Here is a 14,648-nt window from a genome sequence, read left to right on the forward strand (position 1 = left end):
AGCTTACCGATGTTGGTACTGCTAGACCAGTTTAGTTACTGCCATAGTATAATGTCTTACGGGATTCTCATGTGGGATAAAGCGGTAGATATACCTACAAACCATTTGTTGCAAAAACGAGCGATTCGTTCTATGTACCGTTTAGGTACTTGGGTTTCTCTCAGAGTAAAGTTTAAGGAGACTGGTATCATCACAGCACATTTACTCAAATATTTTGTATGCTGTAAAAATATACGTAACAAATAAGGTATCCATAATATTAACCTAGAACTAAATCCAAACTTATGATACCACGATTTCGTTTAAGGTAAACGATTATTTAAATGTACGGAAAGACGACATGAGACTAGATTTCATACAAATATGATTCAAAGTGTATTCCATAGCATTTAAGTTTATTTGAAAAGAGCAAACAATAGAATTTCTTGCTCCTTTTTCTCAGGGAAGTCAGCAAAGTGAACGAGCAGTTGCTTAAAAAATTACGTTAAGTGTAAAAACTTTATGAAATAAATGATAACCTATGGAATAAATGACTTGAGCTATTTTAGAACCATTATAGCATATTGTAACATCATTATTTTATTTACAATAATTGTATTTGCGCTTCAGACGAGTTGCTGCTATACAGGGTGAAATCGTTAAGTGTGCTCAGTCCGTCAATGTAATCGATATCAAAAATCTTTAAAAAGATTTACAAGTACGTTACCTAGTGGGTAAAACGAAATCAATACACTTTAAAAAATGAACTTGAAATATTCAAATTTTATCCTGAAACACTCCAATATATTTCATATGACATTCGCCGAGACTTTATGAATTTAATGTCACGATGATTGACTACCATGATATTCAATTATTTTCGTGAAATTACTCCACTAGTTTGTTATAATTATTAACACAAAGATTGAACACTTCCAAAAAATTCCTTTGATCCGGCTGGATTCGAACCTATGTCTTTCAGTACACCGTGGCAGACGCTATGCTAACTAAGCCACGGAACGAAATAGCGGACCATACGAATTTTCCAATGTGCTTGTTGCAGATCTTTATTTTGTATCTTGTTTGAAGGAGTTTTATCAAAGTTTTCTTTTTTAAAATAACAAACCAACCAAGTTTACAGATAACAAAACTGCTATAAATATAGTAATAAAACTATATTTTGATCGAATTAAAGAAAATGATGTTTATTTTTAAGGAAATACAAAATTTTGTATTCAAAGAGTTGTTCGAAACTAAGACACCTGTATGAATGTCATTATAATGTGATTAATCTTAAAATTTTGGATGGTTCTAGTTTCATTTGTAAAAAGTTATTGATGTCGTTTTACTCATTACGTAACGGAATTTCGATATCAGTTTAAAGATTTTTGACATCTTTTATATTTACGGCATAATCGCCTGGGCATACTTAACGATTACACCCCGTATAGACTATACTGGCAATTGAGGGTTAGAATTGGGTTACAAATAAATAATATCACTTAGTTCTTTTATCACTATTGATTATTAAAGAAGTAAAAGAACCAGGATGTAAATATGTAGTTTTATTAGAAAATGAAAACAAAATTCCTTAGTCTACCTAAATAAGGCACGTCGCGTGGGAAACCGCACGGCGCTCAGCACGTACGAATTGGATGCGGATAGCAGTAACTTCAGGTTGATTATACATTGGAACAATAAAAACTACAGATTGCAGTTGCAGCACTCGTATAACCTAAAGAAGCAATATACAAGTTTTGCAAGTTACAATATACAACTTTTGCAAACTATAATATACAACTTTTGTAAATTACAATATACAACTTTTGTAAATAAAAGCAGTTTCTTTCTACAATTTGATCACAGAGCAAATTAAATTAAGAATCGTGCGCAGTAATTCGCAAAAGATGTGTTCGCGCTTAAACGCCAAAATCTTCTGACGAGTGTACAGACTCACAATATGGTTTACAACGGTTTGAATTAACATGTTGAAATTTTTTTACCAAATTAAAGTTTTGAATTTTGATCTTTGAGTGTGTTGGAAATATTTTAAAGTACTACAATATGCTACTAGTAAAGTGGACATTGACTATTTTCAACCCTAAAACTATTCGGCCAAGGAGCAAAACCTTTACCAATATAGCCACTTTTTTATATAGGTAAAGTTGCTTTTATTTATTATTTGGTTATGATTCTGTTCCAAAGCAAGTCAACCTTTTCAATTTTGCTAATCGAAATAATAAATAATCCAGTCTATACATTATTACCATTTTCAAAAATGTAAGTGCGTTTAAAACTAGGGAAAAGTCTAACTGAAATTATGCACCTCGTTTGCGCAAACGCAGCTGTGATTATTGTGTCGCCGTGACACTTACAACGTATAAAAAACAAAGCCCAGGTATATGGGTGATCAGTAAATAGTCACGATCAAACGCAATTCAGCCGCGCAATTTCAGCCACACTTGTTTTATTGGTTGATATAATAAGGCGACATCTGCAAAATAACTGTTCAGACAGAGGTCGAGAGATTTTACGAAGAAAATTAGTCAATAACTTTTTTATGCTTAAATTGTAGTCAAAAAATTTCACATAATATACTTTATCTGTTTTATGTAGTTCGTATTACTTTTATGGCTATCATGTGATGAAAGCACTTTTCACATATGATTACATGTGGCTTTATTATACCAAGGGTATGATATGAATTTTTACTGTTAATGTGGACCAATAAATCGAGAGGACTGCTATCGCGATACAAGACAGCGTAGTCGGGTAATTAGTACTTATTGGTACACCAGATGTCGCGACGAGTACCAAATAGCTATTTTTGTAGGTAAGGGGCAATTCATTAAATTTCTAGTGATATCAAACAAATCAACTAGATGGCGCTTATTTAAAGATCTACCGGTATTTTTTTTATTTTGTTTAGGATTAGCGCCATCTACCCACATTAGCAAGAGGTAATTTATTACTTTATAACACAAAACGCCATATGTTGATAGGTATTCTCATCAAAGTTCAGAAAGTAATATTAGCTTACAATCAATAATGAAAAGATTGACTTTTCATATTCCATATTAAAGAGGAATTAATTAATATCCACTGCCATTTACATAATATAAACTAATTCCACGCTATTGATCAGCGTCATGTAGATAAAAGACTGGATTTTGATCATTTACATAGTTACAATCTGTGGTATGGACATTAGCAGTCCTCTTTTGAGTTAGGTTCATGCTGTCATGTAGTTACGCTGATGAAAAAATTCAGCTAATAGATTTTTGCTCATACTGCTGGCAGGTTGATATGTAAAAAAATAATATGATTAGAAAATTTTCAAATATACAATACCGATATGTTACATTTTGTTACAGTTGTATGATAGGAAAATATACGGAAAACATTCACACATTTGAAGCAAAAGCAATAAAGAAATTTGTATTAACACTAGTGATCGAATATATTTACCTATACTTCAAGTAAGTAATAGATGTACAGAGGGGGTAAACCCACCACATTGAGTTAATTTTTTATGTGTAATTAGCAATTAATTTGCTACGATAGTTTTATTATTGATACGAAAAACGAATACTCAACGAGGCAGGTAGGAAGTTCTTTATGGATATCATGGTAGGTAGTAAAAACATGATATTCAATAAAAATAAAATATTACGGTAGTTTTTTTTAAGTGATTACACTAGTATCTAGCCCATGAGCAAAGATGGGGTCTACGATGGAACGAGCTCGCCTCGCGTGTTCAGTCGCAGGTAGGGAATTCCATTCCCGGGCTGTGCGTATAGTGCATTTGGAAGGAACCTTTTGCAATTTTTATCAAAAATACAAAAAATTTGTTTATTTTTTTATTTTTAATCATTTCTTAATTTCAAGTATAGGTAAATATTGATTTATTTATTGTGAATATTGCCATCACTGGTTATTGCTAAGGAGACGGTAGCAGTAATCAATTTATTCTATTCTTAGACAAGTGTTGCATTTCAATGTTGGTTTTCAATTTTTCTAATTCTTGTTCGAAATATGTTTTTTTTACTTTTAACATCTGACTTTCTGTTTATCTATGCGAAATCGTTTCGAACAAAAAACAAACAAGTCTGTGCCTCTACCACGGGTTTTTGTATGGCAAATTATACAGCGCCCCTAGCGGTCACAAGAAAAACCTCCCTTCTGTATACAAACATTTTACACGGTCGCTAGCGATAACTGTCATTGTAATCTCGTGGTAGAAGCACTGGTCCTGAATTTCGAACGTCTCACGGTTTTTTTAATATTAATATGTTTGTTAGTATAAAGGTGAACGTGCTCTGTGCGTATACATTTATTATTTTTTAGTATATTACAAATTAGTATATCTATGAGAATATTTATTGATATATAGTAAATTTTACATCTAAAGCAAATACGATTAAATTACACGTCCCTAAATGATTAGAATCTCTAAACAAAAATGCAAAAACGTCTTAATCTGAAATAAATTACTAACCCCGAAGTCTTTCGTAAAATACGTACTAAATTTGTAAACGATATAGGAATATCTTAATTTGTTTCTCTTTGTACCAAATCGTGATAAAGGTAGAAACTTTTAATTTTGAGCTTTATCTTCTTGAGAATAGTGACAGAGAGCTTTAATTTAATAGAGGTCTGAAACAGTCATCTTTTTCAGCGAAGAAAAATTGTATTCTTTGCCTCTAACTAACGACATTAGCAAAATTTTCTCAAGTAAAACTTTGTATGTCAACTGAATTGAAATAAATAATAAACTTTATTAAATTCAAAAGCAGCGATAACGAATGTCAAATTGATCATGATGTGAGGATACCACAAAAACGATGTTAAAAAAATGTTAAAAAAACTTTGAAACAAATATGTCTTAAATTAAATTATTGTCTCGGAACGATAATAATAAATAAGATAATAAGGACTTACTAAAGTACTTAGCTCGATTAGTTTTATTGGTCGAGTCTTGAAACTTTTTTAGGTACTAGTATTGTTAGCTTATGTCCACAACAGTGCGATATCATGATCATCTTACGTCTTCCTCTGAAGCATGCGTGAAGTGCCCATAGCGCATGCAGTAGCGCATACGCTAGAAAGATCCGGCATCGACAGGTTCGCGTGCAACAGTCCGTGCGTTTTACCAGACAAAATGGCGGCAGATAAAGTTAAAATGTGGGAATTACAACTGGTGTGGACTAGGGTGGTTGTTGATGCAGGTTGTTTACACATCACAAATACTGATTTTGTCAAATAAAAAAAAGTGAAAAATGGAAATTCTTACCGAATCTATCTACATGGCAAAACCTTTAATTTTGTTTGGTATTGTAACAGAATCTTATTTCAATGATTTTGTGACATCAAACTGCATGGAAACATTCAATCAGGCTAGCTTTATTGTTGTGGAATTTTATGAAATCTTAAAAACAACAGGCGAGTTGCTTTTTCGGCTTATTTACAGTCTGTTTCTGGAAGGTTTCTAAATTATTCCAAGGCGCATTTTAGATCATGTCATGACTCGAACATCAGCAATGAATATTAGCATCGATGTGGATGCTCATATTCGCTACAACCCTGGTATGGGCATAGCATCTGATGGCAATCAAAATAATGATGCAATAGCTATGCAAAAGCATACGCCTAATACAAGACATTGAAAGTTGGAAAGCAAAATGAACATGAAAGCACATTGGTGTGGACATAGCTTTACAGATATAAATTATTAACCTTTAACGATTTTCTTCGTCTACCAACACTGTTGTCGTTTAGAAACACACAATCATTCGAAATTTTCGTACTATGTTCGTGGCTGTAATAAAATATATATGGCATTGCAAACTTTAAAATTCCCTTTGATGAAACAAGATTTTAAAATTTTGTTATTAAAATCGTATATTTCACATTTAAAAAAACGTTAGTTCTGATTTGTATGAAATTTTTCACATGGCCACATTAGGAGTTTGAATAATCCTATTTTTTTTCTCCGACTTTAGTAACAGGTAAACATTTGTTTAAAACTTCTTAGCTGTTGAATTTAAAACGTATATATTTCACGTCCAAACGAGCATGAAAATTTCAAATGATTTTAAATTTTCATGAAAAATAAAACAGACCGTCTGATCACAAATTCACTATTAACAAGTAATGTAAAAAACTTAAGACACCTTGTTTCTTTCAGTCGATATTACTCTAGATTTAGTTCATATATTTATCGTGAGATTATTACGTCAGGGCTTCGAACCCCATGTGGCACAACAGAGAAAGTGTCAGTAGTGATCATCGGCCGTCGGCGCCACGGAGTATACTGATGGTGGCCTGGAAAAAAATGTAATAATATCAATAAAAATGCATGACGGACAAGAATAACAATTATTGGGTAACAATTTTAACGAGCCAAAATAAGAGATGGAGGTCAAATGCGCACTTATTTTTTATAAAAAATAAGAAAAAGAATTAATTACAACGATAAAAAAATCAAACTTTAATCAAGTAGGCGTTCGCCATGTTGATGTCTATTCTTAAAATGCGCGCTAAAATATCACACAAAATGACAATAGACAATAAAAAAAAAATTTTTTTTTTATTATATAAAGTGACAGGATCGACGAGTCATGCGAGGATTTTTGTTTACAGTTGTAAATCGAATGGACTTTCTCTTCAACCAATTACTTTATATCATAGCTTCCATAAGTGTTATTGCCGGGATTCGAAATTATCATGGTATTTATTTTCTTTGACAATTATCATGATTCAGGGACAAAACTAAATAAACGACGAAAGAAAAATCTTTTAGGAAACGATTTAGTTCGAGATTGACGTTTGACACGTTTGCATACGTCTCTGATATAAAGACATGGCACGACATTGCTAGCGGTAGCATTTTGTTCAGTAAAAGATAACTATTGTGACGTCTACACTATTTTGTACAGAGGTAGCTAAATAAAACTGTCGCGTCGTGTCTATTGTATATATTATCTATACACCACAATTATCAAGTTATATTTAACAAGATTATTTTCAATGATAATTATCACTACGAACCCTGGTTATTATTAAATAACTCCAAAGCCACTAACATAACTATTTGTTTTTAAAAAATTTTGGACTTTTTTCTATTTCCTATTATCTGCTGTTTGTCGATACAATACAATACAAAAATTCTTTATTGTACACCAAAATGTATACTAATACAATATAATAATAAAAAAAATAAACAGCGTTTAAGCGTTTTCTGACAAACAATCTTTGGATGGAAATAATTAATTATAACTCGTAGGCAAAGACGGCGGTGTCTATCTATATTGGTTTGCATATATATATGTATACGCATACGTTAAGAGAAAAAATAAAATTTCAAAAGTCGATTTGCATAACAAGTCAAAAAATATTGTCGGTTTTATTAAGATCCACTTTATTTTAGTACCTTAGTGTTCGCCTGGGAGCCGGCAGTCGCGAAGGCCTGGGCAAAGCCGACGTGCGCGGCTGGTCGCACGAACTCGGTCGTGCCTCACTCGCTAACGGAACTAAACAGCGTAAGCGTAATTTGAAATTGACAATTTCTAGGCACAAATTTCATTCTTGAAAATCACATGTGTCATTTATAATATGTATAGTGAGTAGCATTAAGTGTACCTGAATTATTTTTAGGCATCACAGATCCAGATGATGGCCTTGAGACGCGTTGTGGCCCTGCCACAGAAGGGTTTGGTCGCTGCGCAGGAGGCTGAAAACGTTTTTAGTTGTTTCTTAAGGTGTTCTCCTACATGAATGTTGGTTACCACCACAATTAATAATTAACGAAATATATGAAACAACGCGTCACCTAATTATAACTGAATTTTAACCTGTCAGGGTGCGTATAGATCTGGCTAACGTGCGTTTAGGTGCAGCTAGTAGGCAAAAAAGCACAGATGGCGCACGAGAGGCGCGCGAACGGTACGTCAACAGATCGCACTATTTATAATGCACGTGTGCAGCTCGCGAGCCTTTCGCAAACAGGCACTGCCGTAGCGCATTCGCCAGACCAAAACACACCCTCACAAACGCGTTCCAGAGACGAACAGTGTCCCTAACGATTTTCATACTGTTAACAAACATAGATAATATTTAAAATTTAGGGACGCCGTAAGTATATAAATTTAAAATTTAGGGACAACGTGTGTCTCCAAGACGCGTGGCGGGTTAAAAATATAATATAGACGCTAATGCCATCATCTTAGGTTTCTTTCTGGTCCGCATTTTTATTTTCATTACTAGTTATAACCAAACAAAAACAGAACACACAAAAACTTAAAAACATGAATAAAAACAAACATGTCTGCATTAACTTGTCAATATACACACATAAAAAAATATATAACAAATATACGGGGAAAACATAATCGTCACCGTGATAATCAACGAGCAAGGAGAACAAAAAATACTACGTACGATAGAGTAGCAACGTTAGGACAATAATTTTCGAAAATGATCATCCACTGCAAAACTATTATACTTCATCATCTTCAACCCATTTATACGTCCCACTGCTTGTCACGGGTCTGCTCTAAGGCGAAGATTTAGGCTTAACACATTTTCCGAGTGTTGTCAACCTTCTACGACGTGTAAGTTTCATAATATCAACTGACGGGACGAACAAATATTGCACCTGATGGTAAGCTACACGCCTGTCCATAACAATTGCAGTGCCACTCCAGAGCTTTGCGCGAGAGGCATATACATATAAAAGAAATTACGTAACTGAAATGATAAAATGATGAAGCTTTATACATATTTACCCCGATGGGAAAAGGTTGTTAAGTATAATGTAGAGCTCCTTGTGAAAGAGTTCGTCCAGGGAAGTATTGCCACCTTACCTATTTCTGCCGCCAAGCAGTAATGTCAGCATCACTGTGTTCCGGTTTTGAAGGGTAAGGGTGTTGGTGAAATTACAGGCACATGGGACTTGTTAACTAATGTCTCAGAGTGACGAACGCAGTGGCAGTGCCCTTCAGATCTTTGCGATTTAAAGCTCTGAGTTGCACTGCAACTTTTATGGACAATCGAAAGCTTACTATCAGGCGCACAACTAGTTCGTCTCGTCATTTGATATTATAAAAAAAAACTTATAATTGAATTACGTATTGAAATACAAGTATGTATTTTGTAATTCGAATACTACCTATAAATGTGTTTTGTAATTAATTTATGGGTATTTCAATTATATGACAATAACGTATATTGTAATTTGATACTTGAAATATCTCACAATAATGTATTTTGTAATTGACACTTTATCTCAGAATTGATATTTCCAATTGATATTTTTATTTATTGGTATTTTATAATTGTCATTTAAAATACTTCAGGGATGTTCAGTTAGTGGGTATTTCAATATTTGTATGTATTTTCTATTTTCAAAACACCCCATGAAAGTATTTTGTATTTCGTATTTTAAATATAAGAAATTTAATAAGAAAATATTTTCTAATTTATATTTCTAAGATGTACCATGTATTTTGCCTAGCCCTTATTATGTATATGTTTATATATGTTTTCAAGTGCCATTACCCTGGTTGAACAGATAGGAAGAGACACTCACTTGAAAATATTGATTGCGCGTAGGGTTCAGCATCGGGATACCGGCGCTGACGGTCGGAGTATGAGCCGGAGGCCCTCGGAGCTGTTAGCGGGTTATGGGTTAGCCACAAAAGTTAAAATATGACAAATGGAACACGTTCACAGTCTTCGTACAATATGGCTATAGCGATATATGATGTAATAACAATAAATAAATAATCCCAATTGGTTTGTTAACAAACGGCTTCATTCTTTTTTATTTCTGTTATACTCCGTCCAACCATTTCGATGACTTACTTTCTTTAACTAGTATCTTATAAAAAGTGATTCAGGAGATGGCAAATCTTTCTATTTATTTTAAAGTTCTGATCAAGGGTGTCGATTTGGATGCATTACTATAAGAATAGGTAAGCGTCAGTGTGTGAAAATGAAGGAAATGTGATGTGAAATTGGCCTGCAAAATTTGTATATACAATCCATTTTTTGCATTTCAGTAACTTTGTGTTTACGAGTTTGAGAAAGCAAGGCGACGATTTATTTAACTTTTGCATGCCTCCGAAGTTCCGTAATTATTGACATAGAACCATTAACAAAAAATGCAATATTTTTTTGACTCTTTTATTTATTAATTTTAGTGACGCGACGTGCTCTTTAGTTCCGATATTTATCGAGTCAGCAGGTTATGTAACGAAGATATATTCAAGTTGATAAATTTTGGTACCTGTGTAATAAATTATAATGAAATGAAATAAATTATAAATATAGGAAATGAAACTATTTTTCCGGATTTAAATCGCGTATATTTGATTTTTCAAACAAACCGACGTTTCGGGCCCTTTATAGGTCCCATGGTCACGGTTGACTGATGGTTGACAGTCAACCGTGACAGTGAACAGTTGACCATGGGAGCTGCCGAAAAGCGCCCGAAACGTCGGTTTGTTTGAAAAAACAAATATACACGATTTAAATCCGGAAAAATAGTTTCATTTCCTATGTGTAACAATCGCGAAAACCTAAGAACTCGATAAATTATAAATAATTATATAAAATTGACTATTAATTATATATTAATGACGCGTCGGATTCTTCTCCTTATGAACGGGAATCATCACATGAGTCCTCAGTAACATTAATTATTAATTCTTGAGTACACAAATTGTCAAACGCAACATCACGAGTCCAAACACACAATATCTTCTTTTTTGAACCCGCTCACATTCATGGTTAAAACTTTTTCATAAATAAAATCGATTGTTATAAAAAAAATCGGAAACGCATTAGGACATCCCTAATTGATAAGAATTCGAGCTGTCAAATGTTAAATAATTCGTTGGACGGAGTATAGTTACAGTATTAATGCAGAAAGATGCGCTGCTTGTTACGGCACGTACCGTTCGTCGGTTCTTGTACTTGAGTGCCTGACCCCAGTTACCAGTGTACATCGCGTTTCCCGTTTAAAAACTTGAAATTTACGTTTAGATCATGGGATAAGAAGTAGGGAATTTGAAATAAATAATTAGCAGAAATAGTATGAGTCATCATAATAAATCAACAGCAGGCATCAAGTCAACCAATAAAACACCCATCACATAATGGCGATAAACCAGCAGGGGTCGATTTATTTACTTGTAGTTTGTCAATCGATCTGTCAATAAAATTTGATAGTTGTCGAGGTCATATTGAGACTGTGAACGTATTTATGTAACAAGCATGATTTTATGGTTGTTTTGGAATATGTCACACAAAAATATAGAAAAAAAAGAAAAAAATATTAAATTAATAACGAGCACACAAATCCCACACCACAGAACATAAATATGAAAATTAAAATACATTGACTAAGTTTTCTACCGCCGTTAGTAGTAAGGGCGCTTGTGACAAAAACTCGAAACCGATGAAACAAAGTTTAAAGAATAGTACATTATTGCAAAGGCCGGGAAGTAAGGGATCGCTGGACGAGTTGAGTTACAAGGACGAGCGCCAGTGAGGCCTTGTATTAATACGAGTCAAGTAATCCCCGTTCCCGCCGAAGCATGTATAGAATTTTTCTCAAACAATGCGAGGAAATAATAAAAGACTAAAGAGAGGAAGATGTATAATAGAAAACAAAAGAATACCAAAACATTAGTCTAAATATTGCCGCCATTTTTTTTTTAAGTAAGCGGTACAGGTGGGTATTTTTAATTCTTGCAGTTATGAACACGGGCAGATGACTGTATGAGTTTTATTTTGCCTGTTTACATAGTTCATTATTAGTAGGTACATTTCAAAGTTTAAAGAAGAGGACAGTAATGGATTGTCGTACTTACTTTGCAGGCCTTGGAAGAAGTCGCATGGTCCAGAAATGACAGTTTGTTATTTGTCCGTATTCGTTTTTTTGAAAGTAATGCAAACATTTCCGAGATTGTTTGAGAAAATTAAATAAAAAAAATATCTACTTTTTTCTTGCGATAATTTCACACCTTATCTACTTAGGAAAAAATAAAACCTTAATTTATTGAAAAAAGTCATATGTGCCCTTACAAATAACGGCGGCAGTTTTAAACCGACTTCAAAAAAAGGAGGAGGTTCTCAATTCGAATGAATTTATTTTTTGTGTATGTTACGCGATTACTCCGGCATTTCGATGAGTCTTTTTTTTTTTGTTGGAAAGAGGGTACCTCGGTATTAGTCCCATTTAAATTTGGAGAAAACATTCCACTTCTAAGGGTGGCAAACTAGGGGATGAATCCGGTTTCGCGCACTTTCCGGTAAGCGATTTCAATAAAACTTGGCAAATAGAACTCGGAAAATTTCACGAACTTTTGAGGTCGGTTTTTTTCTATAAAAATGTTACAATTATATGATATTCCCTTTTAACAGAATGATACGCACGCGTATCAACAGTGACAAATAAGATACGCGTGCGTAACGAAGTCTGTTCGAAAACGGACTGTTGATAATATAAGTATAGTATAATAAGACAAACTGGGTATCTCCATACGAAAGTAGCAGCGCGACTTGTATGTATGCACGCCCTCCGAGCGCCTTGTACGGACGCACACATTCGAATAATCTCACGGTGCACTCACAATGCATAGCGAGGGTCATCACACGCGCCATTCATAATAGAATTGTAGCCTTTGCATGGTGTATCAAAAAATTACATGAAATAGTAGACGTGTTTATTGTTGTGTTTATCACTGTGAACAGATTTTTAAAATTCTGTTTATGTTGGAAAGAGAGCACCTCAATGTTGATCTCATTTAAATTTGAAGAAAATATTCTACCTCTAAGGGTGGCAAACTAGGGGATGAATCGAGTTTCGCGCACTTGCCGGTAACCGATTTCAATAACACTTGGCAAATACTCAGATGTAATTCCACGAACTTTTGACGTCCATGTGTTTTTACGACTAAAATAATAATGTGACGACCCTACGCTCCGGTGGGAGTTGCTCTACTTGTCTTATTATACTATGATACTAGGATTTTCCTAAGGTTGCAATAAGGTCTATAGATTTTAAGACTTTCGTGGTTATTCACTAAATGATTATCACTAGTATCAGGTTTCTTACCGTATTAGGTTTTTAACCGTGATGATGGTTTTAAACTGTCCAGTGCATGGAATCCGGTCCTTAGTGCGTGCAGTAATAAAAACAAAAACACCTCGAGTTCAGTTTCGCGTGTGGATACAGTGAGTGTGGTTTGTGTGAAAAAAGTGAGTGACAATGGTAACGCCACAACAAATCGCGATGAAGGTAATCGTCGACAGCGCAAGAGGGTAGACAGATATGTCTGCTCATAAAGCTGTCATCTGCCGCCGTCCAGTCAACCCGTGACCATGGAGCGTGCAACCGTTCCGAAATATCGGGAAAATAAAAAGAAGTCATACCGTGGTAAGAAACCTGATACTAGTGATAATCATTTGCAATAAGGTCGCCATTTGTAACCTACCTTGCTTTTGTATTGATAGCTGTGGTATCTGTGTACAATAAAGTATATATTGCAGGCGAACTCACATCTTTGGGCGGAATCAGCTGGCTTTTGGGCCGATCTCTGCGCAACGTTTCGGTGCCTTGACGGACGAGTGTCGGCGGGTTCGCCAACGTAGATCGTACTGGCTCTGTAGTGGGCTGTTTCAAGAAAGAAATACGATTTATATACCCGATTTACACCCGACCGAAACTCCTTTTAATGGACAAAGAAATTTTACAAGAACTTGTAATTTCATTTTTATTTGTCGTCGTTGTATTTCGAAAATATTTTGTGTTTGTGTTAAGTTACAAAATTTTGTTTTATATTAACTTAATGATCATATCATCCTTTATTATAATTTAAATTAACATTGTGACTTTAATATTTTTATTTAATTTAACTTGGGCTTTTATCGCTTAGCGGTAATGCCAGTCCCATCGGTAGAGACCATCCTTAATTCTATTTACCTATCTATCTTTAAATGACTTGAGTATTAAGTTATATTTTTTATAGGCCAGGATACTATTAGGATTTGATAATATGAAATTGCACATGCCATCTGTTAATCTGATTCCAACCTGTAGTTCTATCTGTTTTCGTTCAGCTCTGAAACTTCCGCAACGAAAGTTTCGGTCGAGTCACTGCCGCGAAATCTCACGATTAAGTATCATAGACTGGTTCGAGACATATCTTTCTGATGAATTTAGAGTTTTGAAATAAACCGTTATTTCAGAAAGTCGTCGATATAGTTTTCGTCTTGCCATTCCGTATTTCCTGTATCATGATAGTGGTACTTACCCGAGTGGGCTGATCCAGCATGATGGTATATGAGTCTCGCCGAATAGGGGGTGGTTGGTTTACAGGCGGGCAGAACGATGGCGCCGTCGACGTGGGGCTGAGGACGGGATTCGACGCGTACACGGAGCGGCGGACCATCGCGCGGCCCGCGCCAGCCCGTGGCCCCTGGGGCCCCGGGAGCCCTGACGGAGCTGTTAACGCTGGTCCACAAAGTCAATGCGTTAGAGACAGTATTTTAGTAGCAGTAGAGCTCCTCATATAACAGTATGTCCAGAGAGGTACTGCCACCTCACCTATGTATACCGCCAAACAGAATGTAAGTACTATTGCATTTCGGTTTGAAGGGTA

The 14,648-nt window shown here is 34.8% G+C and overlaps 1 protein-coding gene across 2 annotated transcripts in view; it reads right to left on the bottom strand.

Moving 5' to 3' along the window:
* Positions 1-4,288: 4,288 nt before the first annotated feature.
* The window catches only part of LOC113238256, a 52,742-nt gene continuing 42,382 nt past the window's right edge, over positions 4,289-14,648 (bottom strand). The window contains exons 10-15 of one of the 2 annotated variants that reach the window (XM_026475067.1): positions 14,301-14,500; positions 13,547-13,660; positions 9,569-9,649; positions 7,621-7,711; positions 7,412-7,511; positions 4,293-6,303 (exon numbers count right to left, since the gene is read on the bottom strand). In XM_026475067.1, the coding sequence (XP_026330852.1) occupies positions 6,255-6,303; positions 7,412-7,511; positions 7,621-7,711; positions 9,569-9,649; positions 13,547-13,660; positions 14,301-14,500 (635 nt within the window). In that variant the 3' untranslated portion in view covers positions 4,293-6,254. Of the gene's footprint in view, positions 6,304-7,411; positions 7,512-7,620; positions 7,712-9,568; positions 9,650-13,546; positions 13,661-14,300; positions 14,501-14,648 lie in introns of both variants that reach the window. The other variant, XM_026475074.1, reaches the window with a different exon arrangement.

The sequence above is a fragment of the Hyposmocoma kahamanoa genome, unplaced genomic scaffold, assembly GCF_003589595.1.
Source record: "Hyposmocoma kahamanoa isolate Upper Pololo Valley unplaced genomic scaffold, ASM358959v1 103, whole genome shotgun sequence".
Classification (NCBI taxonomy): Eukaryota; Metazoa; Arthropoda; class Insecta; order Lepidoptera; family Cosmopterigidae; genus Hyposmocoma; species Hyposmocoma kahamanoa.